Source organism: Pogona vitticeps, chromosome 4 (genome assembly GCF_051106095.1).
Source record: "Pogona vitticeps strain Pit_001003342236 chromosome 4, PviZW2.1, whole genome shotgun sequence".
Taxonomy (NCBI): domain Eukaryota; kingdom Metazoa; phylum Chordata; class Lepidosauria; order Squamata; family Agamidae; genus Pogona; species Pogona vitticeps.
In genome coordinates, this window is record NC_135786.1 from 178523619 (window position 1) to 178540725 (window position 17107).

At 40.8% G+C, this 17107-nt stretch overlaps 1 protein-coding gene across 3 annotated transcripts in view; it reads right to left on the bottom strand.

Annotated features, from left to right (window-relative positions):
- The window catches only part of RNMT (RNA guanine-7 methyltransferase), a 28189-nt gene extending 11097 nt beyond the window's left edge, over positions 1-17092 (bottom strand). The window contains exons 1-7 of one of the 3 annotated variants that reach the window (XM_020791748.3): positions 16929-17092; positions 15434-15665; positions 10687-10911; positions 7790-7910; positions 6805-6927; positions 1112-1227; positions 296-477 (exon numbers count right to left, since the gene is read on the bottom strand). In XM_020791748.3, the coding sequence (XP_020647407.3) occupies positions 296-477; positions 1112-1227; positions 6805-6927; positions 7790-7910; positions 10687-10911; positions 15434-15637 (971 nt within the window). In that variant the 5' untranslated portion in view covers positions 15638-15665; positions 16929-17092. The other 2 variants (XM_020791750.3, XM_078391501.1) reach the window with 2 other exon arrangements.
- Positions 17093-17107: the final 15 nt, after the last annotated feature.

Genomic DNA, 17107 nt, shown 5'->3' on the forward strand with positions numbered 1-17107 from the left:
AGACCATATCTACTAAACATTTAAGACATTATTCTAGATAATGTCTTAAATGTTTATTTCCAATAGAGAAAAAAATCAAGTATCAAGCTGGACATAGGGAAGGGACCCCTTGCAATTGAATAGTGTGAACAGTTTGTTACTGGACATTGTTATGAACACCACAAGGTTAGATCTTTCAAATAGTACCCAAAAATCTCAAATTTTTTACATACTGCTGAATTGTAAAAGATCTACAAGAAGTAACTCAGGGTCTCTTTCCCCATGTTTTCCTTACAATATATTCATACATACTCACACAAGCTCATAGCTATCCGGAGTTGTTCCAATGAAATATCCTCCAGGACAAAGTCGTTCACAAGCATTTTTGAGCATCATATCAGCTTGCTCATATGTCTCAAATGAATAATGGTACACAAATTGACAGCTGCAGATGTCAAAGCATGTGTTTCGATCACTGTACTTATTAGACAGGCGCTCCTGAAATAAATGTAAGAATTAAAAGCATGTCTGGCATTAATCTCACATACTGACCATAATTTTTAAAAAAGTAAAAAAAAAGTTGGTTAATTTCTCAAGTTACAAACTGAAAACCTAAATCCCAAAATCCCTTATTGTGCCACTGCTTTAATTATTTATTGTTGTGCATTGACAACCAAGATTCTCTAGAGTAACATACACATTTTAGCAATAACTATTTTCAGGAAATAATCTACATAGTGATGTTAACTATTATGTATACAGAACACTTAACCTACTCTGAGTTTCAGATAAAATGATCATCACTCTCTTCTCACACACTCATGACAGATTTGGAGGTAGAAGCATTTTTATGGTAGAAGCCTTTCACAAAAAGCTTGTTTCATTAAAACAAGTCATATTGAAATGTACTTCAAAATTATGGTTTCTTCCTCCTTTAATTACATAACAACATTTACTATGAAATGTGTAATTATATATAACTACTGTAAGGTAGAAAAATGCAATGTGTCATTTGCAGTTATGTATTCTGCAATGTTTTCCTTCACCCGCATTCAATGTACTTTCAACACTTTACACTGATTATAGCAAAATAAATCACTGCGAATACAAAACTAGCATGTAATGACCATACCTTGGTGCTGTCAGCTGTTATAAATTCTGCACTAAAAATTCTCTCATACTGACGACCCCGATTTTTCATATCTTGGTATCGTTGCTCACACTGTCGCACAGAAATATCAGCAATATCTATTTTTTTAAAAAACATACAGTAAAATAAATTATTTTAGCAAACTCCTATGTACAGCTAATTAAAATACTCTCCACTGTCAGGTATACTGCACATAAAACAATACAAAAGTGATCCTTGCTTAGCAATTTGGCAATCTGTCATCTTTAGCTATGCCTCTTTATCTCCATGCCTGTCACATCAAAGCTTTCCAAAATGCGTAAGTTTAGAGGTAGCACTGGTGGGTGCTGCTAAACGGAGCAGTGCTCTTTGCTCTGGTATCTGAAAAAAGCTGACACTTCTAAATTGACTTGAACCTTTCCAATATGTATGGGAGACGGGTCCTACCTATAATCTCCATCGCATTCAGATGTCTCTGGGGTGTCTACTTCAGCACTGGGAAGAAGCAAAGTTGCTAAGAAGCACATGACTCTGAGGACACCTGTGGACAAATGGGGCTCTCAAATTTTATTCTTCACTTAATATTTGGGCAGCGCAATTAGGAAAGCCTTTCCACTGAATCTCTCCATGGCAAAATAAATATTCCAACCACTTCTTACATATGGGGTTACCCTTGCTTTACCACTGCAAGAGGCAGCAATAACAATTGTGGTGGAAGCCGAGCCACCACACTGCATCCTCCACAATAAACACAGGTAGCGCTATCTGGGTCATAAGGGGGGCAGCCACAAACCCACAATGATAAAGAACATTCCAGAAACCTGCCTTTTATTTAAATGTGACTGTGGACAAGAACAAGCAAGTTTTCTAAAAATATATATTTGAAGTTTGGATTCAGCTCTAACTGTGATTCTTTAAGGATGATCATGTGGGAAGGGCTTTAGAATAGATAGATATCCAAAATATTGCACTCAAGGTGGCTAACAGAGGAAAAGGTTCGATCCCAGAAGAGGAGCATTTCAGTTGTGTTTTAGATAGTGGTGCCTCGACTTATGAACGCCCTGACGTACGAACATTTTGAGTTACAAATAGCTCCAGACGCGAAATATTGCTTTGAGTTACAAACAGAGCTTTGACTTACGAATGGAAAAAAAGCGGGGGAAAGGGGCTGCTTCTTTGTAGCTCTTTTGCCCCAATGGTTAGAGCAGGTGGTTAGGGAACTTTTTTACTCCTGGGCGCAGGAGGAGGAAGGAGAGGCGCGGGTCTACTCATGAGTAAGCGCCGCCGAAGGCGCGACTCGGAGGGGCTCCGTGGCAGCACAGGAGGAAGGATGCCAGTGCTTTGGAAGCTCAGGAAGCCTCCGCAGCGGCTTTAAACTGGTAAGGTGCTACTTTTTGCTTTTAAAAAAGTTGTTCTGGGTGGGTTTTGGAAGGTAAGTTCGGGCTTGGGGGGTTACGTTTCTGTGTTGTGTTGTTTTGTTTTTTGGTGCGTTTTTTTTGCAGTCCCATGTGGGACTTGCTCCTTTTTTTGGTTTTTGGTTTTTGTTTTTGGGCAGTCCAGTGTGGGACTTGCAGTGTTTTACATACTTACTGTACATACAGGGTTTTTGCAGCTTGGGGGGGGATTTTTTGCAAGGGTCTGTGCTGGCTGATGCATTTTACTCGTCTGCATTTAAAATTGGAAATGGTGTTCTAAAGGTTTATTGGGCTGCTTTGCGTCTAAAATGCAGCTTAGACTAAAGTCTCTACCCCCCCGCCCGGTCTCTCTATGCTTTCTTTTTGTGATGAGGAGTTCTGTGCTGGAAGAATGCTTACTGGTTGTTGGTGCAAGCAGGCTTTAAAATGCAGCTTAGACTCAGGTCTGTACCCCCCCATGGTCTCTTTTTGTGATGAGGGGGTCTGTGCTGGAATAATGGTTGCTGGATTTTGTGCCTTTTAGGGTTTGTGTACTGTGGTGTGCTGAACCATAGTCTTGGCTCCAAAGAAAGAACAGAGCAAAGGCAAAAAAAATCATCTCCACTGAAACGAAAAAGGAAATCAAAAAACATGAACAGGGCATGTGTGTGATGGAACTGGCTGTGGAATACAAGATGCCAAAGTCACCCATTGGCACCATATTAAAGAAGAAAGATGTCTTGAAAGGCACTGATGTGACAAAAGGAGTCACAATCCTAAAAAAGAACAGGCTACCCCGATGGAAGATGTGGAAAAACTTTTACTGGTGTGGATGAATGAGAAACAGCTAAAAGGGGAAAGCATCAGTGAAGCCATAATTTGTGAAAAAGCGAAGAAGCTGCACCATGATTTAATGGAAAAGAACCCCTCTGGAAGTGCAGCGCAAGAAGAATTCAAAGCCAGCAAGGGGTGGTTTCAATATTTCCAAAAGAGAAGTGGCATCTACAGCATTGTAAGACATGGGGACGCTGCAAGTTCTGATCATGATGCTGCAGAAGCCTTCAAGCTGGACTTTGCCAAATTCATCAAGGAAGAAGACTATCTCCCCCAGCAAGTCTTCAACTGCGACGATACAGGGTTGTTATGGAAGAAGATGCCCAGGAGAACCTACATCACTCAGAAGGAAGAGAAAATGCCAGGCCACAAACGCATGGACAGATTGACCCTTCTGTTCTGTGCCAACACCACCGGTGATCTGGAGATCAAGCCTCTGCTGGTGTACCACTCCCAGACTCCTCGTCCATTCCAGCGAGAGAAAGTTAACAAGGCCACACTGCCTATCATGTGGAAGGTCAACTGATGAGCTTGGATAACAACGCAGCTGTTTACGGAATGGCTCTATGAAGTCATTGCACCCACTGTGAAGAAGTATCTTTCGGACAACCAGCTTCCTGAGAGGTGCATTTTGCTGATGGACAACGCCCCGGCACACCTCCCATCCTTGGTAGATGAGGATTTCATCAGGGTCAAGTTTCTCCCCCCCACACACACACAACACCTCTTCTGCAGCCCATGGACCAGCAAGTGATCAGCAACTTCCAAGAAGCTGTACACAAAGGCACTCTTCACCAGGTGCTTCAATATCATCGAGGAAATATCCTTGACCCTGAAAGAGTTCTGGAGGATGCATTTCAATGTCCTCCACAGCTTAGGACTCATCGACAAGGCCCGGCAGGATGTCACAACTAGGACCTTGAACTCAGCCTGGAAGAAACTGTGGCCAGAATGTGTCACAAACTGTGGCACTGAGGGGACCGATTCACAGGTAGTGAGGGACATTGTCTCCATGGGTGAAGGCATGGCTCTGGATGTCAACGAGGACAAAGTAGAGGAGCTGGTTGAAGATCATGAAGACAAGTTGACTAGAAGAACTTGCAGAACTGCAAACTGAGCAGCAGAAAGTTATTGTGGAGAAGCTTTCCACTGATGAAGAGGAAGAGGCACCGAAGAGATAAGATCCATCTGCAAGAGCTGGACCAAGTGCCAGGAGTTATTTGATAGGCACCACCCAAACAGGACTGTGACAGGAAGAGTTTTGGACATGATGAATGACAACGTGGTCAGCCACTTCAGAAAGATTTTGCAGTGCAGGACAAAACAGACAACATTGGACAGATTTTTTCACCCAGATGGAGCCTGCAGTGAAGAGACAGCGACAGGGAACCCCTGGAGAAGATGACCCAGAGGGCGGCACCTATACATCGCAGCGATGACCATCTCACCATCCTCCAGCCAGAAGTCACTGTGATGTCCTCCAGACACCAAAAGCTAAGTGACCTCTCTTTTATTTTAAAAGGTGTTGGGGTGGGTTTAAAAGTTGCTTGTTACATGTTAAAATGTGTTTTATTTAAAAGTTGTTTGGTTTTTAAACGTTGTTAAAATGTGCTGGTTAAAAATGTGTTTTAGCCTCCAATCTCTCCCCCCCACACACACACTGTCTTCTCTCTGTCTTCTCTCTTTTTGTGCTTAAAAGCACAAACCTTTGTCTGAGGGGTCTATGTGCCCCAGTGATTACCTTCTTTCTTTCCTCTTTTTTCCCATTGTTCACTCACTCACTCCTTTTCTGCCCTTTTTTTACCTAAAAGGCGCTAGGCTTGGCTGAAAAGCTGCCTTTCAAGGTGTTCTGTTGTTTGAAAGGTGTTCTGTTGTTTGAAAGGTGTTCCCTCCCTCCCTCCCTCCCTTTTTTAAACCTGAAAGGTGCTTGTTTTGGTTTTAAAGGTGTTCTGTTTGAAAAAGTGCTTGGCTTGACTTGGCTTTCTTTAAAACGTGCTTGTTTTTAAAGATGTGTTTAGAAGGTGTTCCCTCCCCCTGCCCTTTTTTTGACCTAAGTTCATCTTAGGTCAAAAGAAGAAAAAATAAAAAAAATTCTCCCCCAAGTAGTACGGATTAACCAGCTTTGCATTAGTCCCTATGGGAACTAATGCTTTGACTTAAGAACCATGCCTTGACATAAGGACAAAAAACAGCCAGAACGGTTTTCAATGCATTCCTATGGGAAATGCTGCTTTTATTTAAGAACGTTTTGACTTACAGCCACCGTTCCAATATGGATTAAGTTCTTAAGTCAAGGCACCACTGTACAAAGTTTCTTCACTTTGTCCTTGCCTTGGGTTTTCTGGCACTGAAATAGATACCTTAACTGCTAACTGAAAGGTGACCAGCTATGAAGTCAAATGACCTTGAGTGAAATAATAAAATAATAAAACTGAGAGGCTCTGTTCTTTGTATGGACCTGCTGAATTCCCAGCTATATGGTAGTCCATGCAGTTTGCGTATGGTACACAAACATACTCACAAAGGAGGTTGCCTACATTAGCTCACTGGCAGTTGATTTTCATTTAATTGTTGCTTATTGACCTTGGTATTTACTTTCTCCTTCATTCAACATGGGACTACCTGAAGCTTTACCCTTCTATGTCGTCCTAAGTTCCATAATTGTTTTTATTCTTTATAAAATAATAATCATGTGCCACCATCTCAATTCCGACTTATGGCAATCCTATTTTGGGGGAGTTTACGTAGAGAATACTCAAAAGTGGTTTAGTATTCCCTTCTTCTGGGGACACCCTGGGATTGCGCAGTTTGCCCAAGGCCACACAGGCTGGCTCTTCTACTGAGAGGCACAGTGGGGAATTGAACTCCCAACCTCTGAGCTAGATACCTAAACAACCGATGTAGTACTGTTTCTAGTCTCATCAATCAACATAACATTTGCAGTATGTTTTAGTTGTTGCCAAGCATCTACATTTTTATCAACAAAAGCAGAACATAAAAGATGTATGTGTCAACATACCAATGACAATAATTATGGGCTGAATAACTTGTCCTAGCCTTGAAATCCTAATTTAAAAGTGTTTAACTGAAGTTTTACTAAAAAGCGTTTCAAGGCAGATTATATAGATTGTAAGACTTTGAATTTTTTTTCTTATTTTGCTGTGAAAATTTAATACTGTGCAAATTGAAAAATATTTTCCATCATTCTAAATAATTATAGAAAATACAAAAGGAATCTATATTCCAGAAACACTGTGTTTTTCCCCCATGTAAAATGGCCAATATGCTACTCAGTATTATTTACATGTATGGAGCTGCAACTTTGGAAGCTAAGAAAGTAATCCGATAAGGGGGAGGTCACATGGCGAATCACACAGTCCTGTTGCCCAACTGTGCCCATTTTTTAAGTTAGAGGTCTATGTGTATAAATACTGAACCGGATACTAGATAATGAATCTTCTTTCTTACCTGTACACACAAGCTTACTGATTCTGCCTTTTTTCCATTTCAGTAAGTCCCCACCTTTGCCACATCCCAGGTCAAGAACTGTAATATTTTGCTTTCTCTGTCGTACCTTGTCAAGAAATTCACCTAGAAAAAGAAATACACAATTTTAAGAGGAAAAATGTTCCTTCCATTATATAGTTCCTTGGCAATTCTATGTGCTTTACAGAATTACCAAGTATTGCAAATAATTTAAATATCAAAATATAGCCTATTTCAAAATTAAGTTAAATTCACTTATTTGAGCTATGTTAAGAATAGAAAAGACATTAATAGTGCACGCTTATGTTGTCTCTTCAGAACTACACGAAACTAACTCAGGTAGGTGTGAACACCACTGCAACTAAGAAAGCAGGTAACAAAATGCTCCCCCCCCCCCGTGGTCCGCTGTTTAAAAAAGGCTGGGGACCACTGTTCTAAAGGATCCAGGCCAAGATTGATTTTTAAAAAATCATTTGCCAGAATCCTGTTAATATCATGCAGGATATTGAGAATCACATAAATCATTTACATGCACGCCACACCAACACACCAAGGTTCCACCAATGGTTTGTATACTCAGTCACATGCCTGGACGCCTGAGAGATGGGCAGCAAAATGTGAGTGTCACATATGTGATTACTTTTACACATATGGTATTCTCCAATAAATACATATTTCACCACGATGCTAGACAGACAAAAGATCCTGATAGATATGCAAGGTTTCTGACTGAACATCACACTGCAACCATAATTACATAGTACTAAGAAATGCTGTACAAAACTAAACTGTGAATAGTTATTTATTGGGTTTTCAAAATCGAGATTTATATTATGTTTCTGGCATCAAGTCAGAAACCTCATCCAGCCTAGCCAGCTGCACCAGAACCAAAGCTTCATTTTCTTCCAATGTAAATATTTGACTCTATGACTACATCTTAACAGGTTTTTGAAAAAAGAAATCATACCAATGAGCACACTCTTTATCCAGTTGTTAAAATTTCGGAGATAGAAAATGCGACTTGTGCTACGCTGCTGCAATCCAACTTCTTCAAGCTTATTGTAGTGTGCTGCTACAGCTTCTGTATGCTAACAAAACAGCAAATGAAAGATCAAATTCAAAATATATACAGTGGTGCCTCGACTTATGAATGTCCCAACATTCGACCATTTTGAGTTACAACCAGCTCCGGTTGCCAAATTTTGCTTCGACTCGCAGCCAGAGGCAGGAAAAAGAGGCAGGAAATTCAAATTGCCAACTGTTGGTGGTGAAGAGGCTGCTTCTTTGTAGCTCTTTCGCCCCAGCGGTTAGAGAGCGTGCAATCAGAGGAGGCTTCGGACTGCCTGCTAAGGTAAGGTGGTGCTTTCTGCTTTTTAAAAACTGTTCTGGGGGAGGGGGGGTTGCAATGTGGTTTTGGGCTGGGTGGTGGAATTATGTTTCTATGCTGTGATGGGTCTTGCAGGATTTGTTTGCTTTTTGGGGTTTCCCCTCTCATTTCTGCATTTTGGGGGGTTCGCCCATTTCCGATGGGTCTTGTGGGGTTTGTTTGCTTTCTGATTTGCTTTTTTTTTTTTGTATTTCCAAAGGGTCTTGCATAGTTTGCTTGCTTTCTGCTTTCCTTTTTTTGCATTTTCAACGGGTCTTGTGGGGTTTGCGCTCTGCTTTGCTTTTTTTGCATTTGCGAAGGGTCTTGCATGGTTTGTTTGCTTTTTCTTTCCCCCCCCCTCTTCGGCCAGAACAGATTAATCACATTTCCAATGGGTCTTGCAGTGGGTTTTGTGTGTGTGTGTGTGTGTGTGTGTGTGTGTGTGTGTGTGTGTGTGCGTGCGTGCGTGCGTGCGTGTGTGTGTGTGTGTTGATTTTTTTCCTTTGGAAAAGAATTAATTGCATTTCAATGCATTCCTATGGGAGATGGTGCTTCGACTTACGACTATTTCAAGTTACTACCGGAGTTCCGGAACCAATTAAGTTCGTAAGTTGAGGCACCACTGTACTGTTATATCTTCTAAGTTGATACTTAAGGTAAACAACAGGGTGAGCAACTATGGTCCTCTAGATGCTTCTGGACTGCAACTTCCATGATCCCACCACTGGTTATTAAGGATGTGTCATTCATATATTTTTTTATTTCAGTTCTGGGAGTTGTATCCCACAGACCCACACCTGTGGACACACACACATATATATATCTCAAGAGGCTCCATGAGAGTTTCAAGCCTTCTTCCTATTTGTTAATGTACAGAAAAGAAAACAGCTGCAGTGCTTTCTGGGAGCTATAATTCTTCAGGAGATAAAGGGCAGTGAAGCTAGCACTCCCAGGAAGCATGGCAACAGTTTCTTTTTTTGTACATTAACAACAGGAAGGGGGACCAAAGCAGCCACGGAGCCTCTAAGATACGCCACATTACAGGTGGTCAAAACATAGCTATCTGTGTGGATCTGTGGGCTAGAGCTCACAGAATTCGGCCTATGGAATTCTTGGATAATTCCAGAATATCTGAATTGCTCATCCCTACTGACTAATCTAGCTAGAGCTGATGGGAGTTGCAAGCTAAACTTTTGGCATACAGCACCTCCAGATGTACACTTGCACAGATTACTTCACATTCTACACTCAAATCAAAGGCTGTTCATTTACAATCTCTTTAAAAGTAGTTGTATTTGCAAAGAAAATAATCTATCAATAGCATGAAAAAACATGAACTTCAAATGACATTTATTAAATTTGTATACTGCCCCATTAGTGCAACACTCTACTCTGGGTGGTTTACAGTTGGCTAAAAACATGATAAAGATGAGCCAAATAAACACGACATCAACACGGCTTTTTGTTTTATACTCTTAATGGTTAATTAAAAGTATCGCCTCTTCCTGTATTTACATTGTTTCCACAACCATGTGGCCTTTTCCTGATTTATCCTGAACACTCCAACAACAGCAGCAAGAGCAGAAATTGCAAAATAACATGTGATCTGAGATACAGAAATTTCTAATTACACAGTGCTGAGACATAAATATGTAGGAATGTTACCACAGTTTAGTACTATAAGAATGAGCAGATAGTAGCCTGCACAAAAGTGTAGGGTTTTTTGCCTGCTTGTTTAACAAATCTTAGATTAGGCATCCTTCAATCTCGAGAGACTATGGTAATGTGCTATGTATGGAGGACTTGGAACAGCATCTAGTGTGGCTGAGAAGGCCCATTCGAAAGTGACAATCCCTTCCACACTGAAGACAAATACAATCTGTCCCCTGCCCAGCTCCCTGATTTTGCTGCTTGATAAGGGTCTCCGTGGGAGAGGCCGTGATGCAGCGCCTGATTCTAGACTGAACACTCAGATGTCAAGGTTTCCTATCTGTTGAGGTCCATTCCTAAGACCTTCAGATCCTGTTTGCAGATATCCTTGTATCGCAGCTATGGTCTCCCTCTGGGGCAATTTCCCTGCACTAATTCTCCATACAGGAGAATCAGTTCATATAAACCATAATTTCTGGTTTGTATATAATAAAAACAAGCAATGACAAAATTGAAACTGAATTCTGATTTATTCTCCATTATGTTCCTGCGAGAAGGCAGAGGAACGTGTAGGCTTCCTTTCACTTAGGTATGTAATGCTTCAGTTATGTTTCAGCATTATGTACAAATGCTGCCACTATCTCTCACCACATCATATAATTTCTAAAACTTGTAAGTAACTTCATATGGCACACATAATCCATATGATTACAAACAAGTCATTTTAGGAGAGGAAGATTGTGAGACATAATAAGATGCTCCTGTGGTCATTTAATGCACTATAGGAAGAATGTCCCTACCTTGTCATAACTCAATAATCAAAATGAGACTACTATTGAAACACTCACTGTTTTCTTTTCAGAATCAGATTCACGTGTTCTCTTTTCTCCTCTTTTATTTTCAGGAGCAACAGTCACTCCACTTTGTTCAGCTGTGTTACAAGGTTCCTTATGTCTTTTATTATCATTCTCAGTACCAACAGGCTTTATCTCAGCAGCTGTGAAAACTGCTCTATTTGCTTCACTAACCAAGTTCTTTCCATCCTCTGCAAACCCAGTACCGGTTGCAACAACCTGGAAAGAGTATGAGATGAGAATGTAAACAATACAAATTCACTGGCTCAGTAAAGAAGCTTGATTTGTCCAACATCTTTCAGTTTGCTTCGCACATTTATTAGGAATCATAATAAAATATTACATTTATTTATTTATTTATTTATTTATTTATTTATTTATTTATTTATTTATTTATTTTATATCCCGCCTATCTAGTCAATTAAGACCACTCTAGGCGGCTTACAACAAAATATAACAATATAATTAAAAACAATTTTTCCACTGGTCAAATGCAGAATCCTTATGTCAAATTTTTAATTTACAAGTATATATCTGACAGTCTTAAAACAAAAGCATTAAACCACATCAAAAAGTCTGTAAACATACCGATACCTGGCATAAATCATAATTTTAGAATAAGAATGAATTTGTTTTTACCAAAGAATGTAACCTCTAGCATTTGATGGCTTTTCTGTTTTTCACCTTCCATCCATTTACATTTGAACTAACAAACGGCAAGAACACAAGTGAAGATAGTCGAAACATAAAACCAGCAGGGAGCTAGAGACTGAAGGCCATATATTTAGGCGCAGGAAGGAAACAAATACAGTGGTGCCTCGCATAGCGAGGTTAATCCGTTCTGGACTAACCTTCGCTATAGCGAAACATCGCTGAACGAGGCAGGAAAAGCCATTGGAACACATTAAACAGTGTTTAATGCGTTCCAATCAGCTCCTTTACTCACCATTCAGCGATGTTCCGGGATGGCCGGCAGCCATTTTCGCGCCCTCCCCTCGCTTAACGAGGGCACGAAAACACTGCGCGCGGCCATTTTGGGGCTTCTGGCGGCCATTTTGGGCCATTTCGAACAGCTGGTCGTCGGGGCTTCGTTTTGCGAAGATCGGTAAGCGAAACGCTTACCGATCTTCGCAAAGCGATTTTCAGCCTATCTAAAAGTCATTGAGCGATCGCATTAGTGATCCCAAAAAAGGGATCGCTATGCGATTTCGTCGTTGTACAGTGCGCTCGTTAAGCGAGGCACCACTGTATATCAATAGATCAGAAAGATGGAATACGTGGCTTCAGGCTTGATGCTGCGACGAGACAGCGGCAGGAATACGGAGCTCCATCTCCTGAGCTGAATTCTGACCTGTCTGGTACCCCCCCAGGGGATTAAAACCACCCCAAAGAGTTGGCGAACTGGGGGAGAAACCTGTTGATCACGGGGCAGAGGGAATGGCGGTTACCCCTGATTTGATCCAGGAAAACTCTTCAATCAACCAGCAGGTGGAAATGAGAAGCTGAACAGCTTGCTTGCTAGTCGTCGGCAGCCGGTAACAGAGAAGCGATAAATCAACTAATTAACATCATCTTTACCACTGGGTGAGATACAAAATTATAAAGATACTGCTCTATGACTGTCCCGGGATGAAATAATCCTTTTAACAGAAATAAGCATATCTTATCCCCACCAATTAAAGAGCAGAGGTGGATCTGGAGAGGGGGAAGAGTCACAAAGGAAATACTGGACACTAATTAAACACTTAATTATTCTTCAAGGAAGAAAGTTTGGTATTACTTTGGTGTTAGAAACTTAAGAAATTTTCCTCTTAAAATTATTATTAGCCAAACAACACTGGGAGTTAAACTGTTTATGTTATGGCTATATACAGCTATCTACAGCACTGGCAAAAAGCCCAGAACTAAGGCCTTGAATATTCAAACTTGGAATCTGTTTTGACTTTCCTTTTTTTCCTGAGAACTGACTAAAATATAGACAAATTAACCCTGGAAAGTCTGACAAAGACAATTCATCTTGGAATATATATCTGACTAACGTGGACCTATGTGGAACAATAAAAACATTTGGATGTATCCTGGGTTCTGAACCTGACTGGAACACAGGCCGGGATAGAAGCAATACTGGAATGGAGAGTTCTCAGGGCTGGATTACAACAAATATCAGGCCATGAATACAAACATTGAGTGAACTGAGCTCTCAACTTACATCTGCGACTGGATTCAAAATTAACCCTAAAGATGATCAATTTATTAAAGTGGACTTATTGAAGCAATTATTGATGGAACTGGACTGACTGCTTTAAGCTACTGGACATTTTTCACTTGGAATACAGGTATTTGACATCCAAGGACATAATGCTACAACAAAGAAAATTTTGGGATGAAACAAAATCTACCCTTCAAGCAATTTTAGAAATATTGAGATTCCACAACGAAGAGGCAAAATTATTCAAGAAGCAACTAAAGAAGGACTATCTCCAACAAGGGCCAGAGAAAAATGAACAAGGAAATGTGAAGACGGTGGATGATGAATGCCAACCAAAGGAAGGGCTGGAGGAAATCAGAGGAGAAAATTTAGGAGATTTAATTCTAATCCTGGAGCCAAGGAGAATCTTAGGTGTGCTAAGGGGAGAGAATCAGCGGAATTAATTCAAAATAGCCTGAAAGATCAATTGGAGATCAATCAAGTGCATAAAATGATCTCAAACGATAAAAGGGATGACAGAATTTTTAGAGATAGAAATAAGAATTGAGAAAAGACAAACAAGAGGAGTTACAGTGCTGCCTTGCTAGAGGATGATAATCCGTTCCACTGAAATCGCTGTTTAGCGAAATCATTGTCTAGCAAAAAGCATTTCCCCATTGGAATGCATTGAAACCTGTTTAATGCGTTCCAATGGGGAAGAATCGTCGTCTAGTGAAGATCGGCCATAGGAAAGTGGCTTTGCAAACCGCCAATCAGCTGTTTAAATCGCTGTCTTATGAAGCTTAGGTCCCGAAAACACCTGTTTTGTGAGCACGGAGGAAGCTGTCAAAATCGTCGTCTAGTGAAAATCGGTTTGCGAAGCAGAGACCAAACATTGTCCAGCGAAATCCCCCCATAGGAATCACTGTTTTGCGAATCGCTATAGCGATCGCAAAAAGCCAATGTCTAGTGAAAAAACTGTCATGCGAGGTAACTGTCTAGCGAGGCACCACCGTACTTAGAAAAGATGTAAAGGAAAAAATATTAAGGTGGCCCTCAACGTTGACACCTAACTTCTGGAATTGTAAGGGGACATATTTTATATATTAAAAAGAGAATTAAACTGAAATAAGGGATCATTAATCAGGGTAAAGGCATAACATGGTGGTTCTTAAGTTGAGTTGAAGCTAGATATAAGAAAGAAGTAAAACAAACAATTAACATATACAGTGGTGCCTCGCACAACGAGCACCCTGTTTAACAACAAATCCGCATAGCAATGCGGATTTTGCGATCGCAAAAGTGATCGCATCGCGATGTTTAGAAAACAGCTGATCGGCAGTTCCAAAATGGCCGCCAGAAGGAAAAAATGGCCGCCCACAGTGTTTTCCTCGCTTACCAAGGTGGCGAAAATGGCGGCCATATGGAGGATTTCCGCTTAGCGGTGAGTTTATCCCCCATAGGAACCCCTATGGGGTGTTCTGCCCCGTATAGCGACGATTCCGGATAGCGACGATTTATCCGGAACGGATTATCATCGCTATGCGGGGCACCACTGTATTAGATATGATATTGATATAAACATGACAGAATATGTGGACATAGAAATGGATAAACAATTATATAAAGGAAATTATTGGTATAAAACACAAAGTTGGTTGGTTAAATTGTCTCAAAACATTATAGATTTGAAACCAGAATTGCTTTTATTAGGTATGTTATTAGATGATTATGAGAACACTGTAAACTATGAGAGCAATATTATGATACTAGCCAATATGGTAAACTAAAATACACATATGATTGGTTTAAATTCTTAAAAAATGTATAGATTCTGAAGGGACAATTAAAAAGACACCAAGAGGCAGAAACAAATAATTATAAGCAACCCATGTTTAACAAGCACGAATCAAATGTAGATATATTGAAAAACTAATACAATGTGTTTTTTAAAAAAGGAAGATGGAATACGCATTCCTCCAGAAACTACGGGGAATCCCTGGAAGGTCAAAAGGGGAATTTGGGCATCTTATATCTATAGGGGACCAATAATTTTGTAACATTTGCATTAATACCAATTAGGTTTAGGATCCAACATTTAGGAAAATGTTAGCCAATCATATTGTAGAACTTTATGACTCTTTTGTTATGTTATAAAGCACCTGTGCACTGTATTTTGGGGTCTTATCTGCCTTTAAGATAAATCCCATCTGACTTTGTATTGATTATTCAATAAAACTGGACTTTGGGTTCAGCTGGTCCCGTCCTGTCTGATCCCTTGCTGGAGACCGAAAATAGGAAACGGGCTTTGGCAGTAACAATACCATTATACATCCATTATACACATACACAGCACTAACACCATGTATGTGCACTGGTGGCTACAGCAAACAATTCAAGGAAGAAGCATCTCAAAAAATGTGAATCCAGTAAGAAGTCAACCTATCCAGAATATCCTTTCACAGTATTAACGTACACAATCCTCCACAAAGTATACATAACTTCCAGCCACTATGCTGAACTGCTTAAGATATCAAATCCCGAAATACTCACCAATTCAGTTTCACCATCCAACTTTATCGGTTTGTCATCAATAGCATTCCCATCTCTTGATTGACTGTCCTCATAGTGACTACTATCTGAGATTTTATCATTTGCAACGGCAGGGGAATCAGCCTTTGAATGTTTGGCAGTTGCACTATCAGCTTCTTCAACCTGTTTTCGTTTTCTGTTTTCACTCCCTGATACCTCTGTCATGCTTGTGGAATTGTTCTCACACAAAGAGCTGCAAACATACATTATTTGTTGTTACTGTTATTGTTACTGAACTAAGACTTAGAGTTCAATGTCACCAAATAATGTTATAATCTAGACATTGCTAATATACTATTTTGATCGTTAATCACTGTCCATGCTCTACTTGAGGTCATTAAGTCAAAACATTTTCAACCTAAACCTGATACTAAACTTCAAGAATTAAGAACAAAAAGCTGTGGTAGCTGTGTTGGCACAACAAACATTCCAAAATCTATAAGGAAAGTTGTGTATGAAGAACTTACTATCGCCTCTACTCCATATCTAACTCCTCTATCTGAGAGAGATTCTTGCTGGCTTGGGGAAAAAATTAAATGATTTAAATTTACAAATGATAAAGAAAGCTAAATCATAATAATCTTAAAATAATATTAACATTTCATCAATCTTTCCATAAATGTGTATTTTAAACACTTAGTTCATACATTTCTACAAAAATGGTAGTATGGGTAACAAACCCCTGAAAAGCTTTCATGAACACACAAACTTTATTTTACCATGGAGCAAAGGCAGTCTTGTAGGACATCTCATCAAAATATCCCATTCCACCTCCAGCCACTTTTCTCTATTCCACCCACTCTTAAGAGACGCTCAGCATCTCCATACCCCACGAGGCTCTTCTGAAGGGCAGACTACCAACAGCATTACTTCCCGCCTCCGCTGCGATTTGTCTACAAATCTTTTGATACTTGTCTGCGAAACTCACGATCGGGAAGAGGTTTGATGATCACTTGTTTATCCACCAATCCTATGCGCCCTTAATCCGGATCACCGTATTTAACCGCGGAGCCTGCCTAAGTGTCTTAGACTGGAGGCTGCCTCAAACCATGCAAGAAGAGCCGGCTCCTAAACAGGGGCCTTCGAATTCGCTTCCCGCCTATTTATTGCCACGGAAATACAAGCCCCTTCCTCCCTCCCTCCACCGCCGCCATTATCACCCCCTTGCCCCTCGTCGCAGCTTCCACTTGGCATGCCCTTTTTATTCCCGAACCTGCCTCAACGTCTCTTAACCCCGGGATAGGACAAGGAAAACCCATTACTGCTCTTACTAGCATTTTTATTAGTTGTAAGGCCCTCACAGCTCTTGCAAAAGCCCTTAAGGCCTCCAAGACTTTAGGAGGCGGAGAAACCCGCACGTCGGCCTACGGGTTTCCCTGCCATGAGGGAAGCCTACCTCCCTTTGCCGGGCCGGGATGGGGGGTGTCTTTCCCCTCCCGAGAGCCCCTGAGCTCACCTGCCGCGGTTCCGTTTTCCACCGTCCCGCTCGCAGGAAGTGAAGCGACACCGCTTTCTGCATCCGGGGTCATCGGCACCCTCTTCCGAAAGGTCAAGAGAAGTGGGCGGGCCGGCGCTCTCCCGCTCTGTCTCCCTCTCTCTCTGGGCCTACGTGCCGAGCGTGTCTACTTCCTCAAG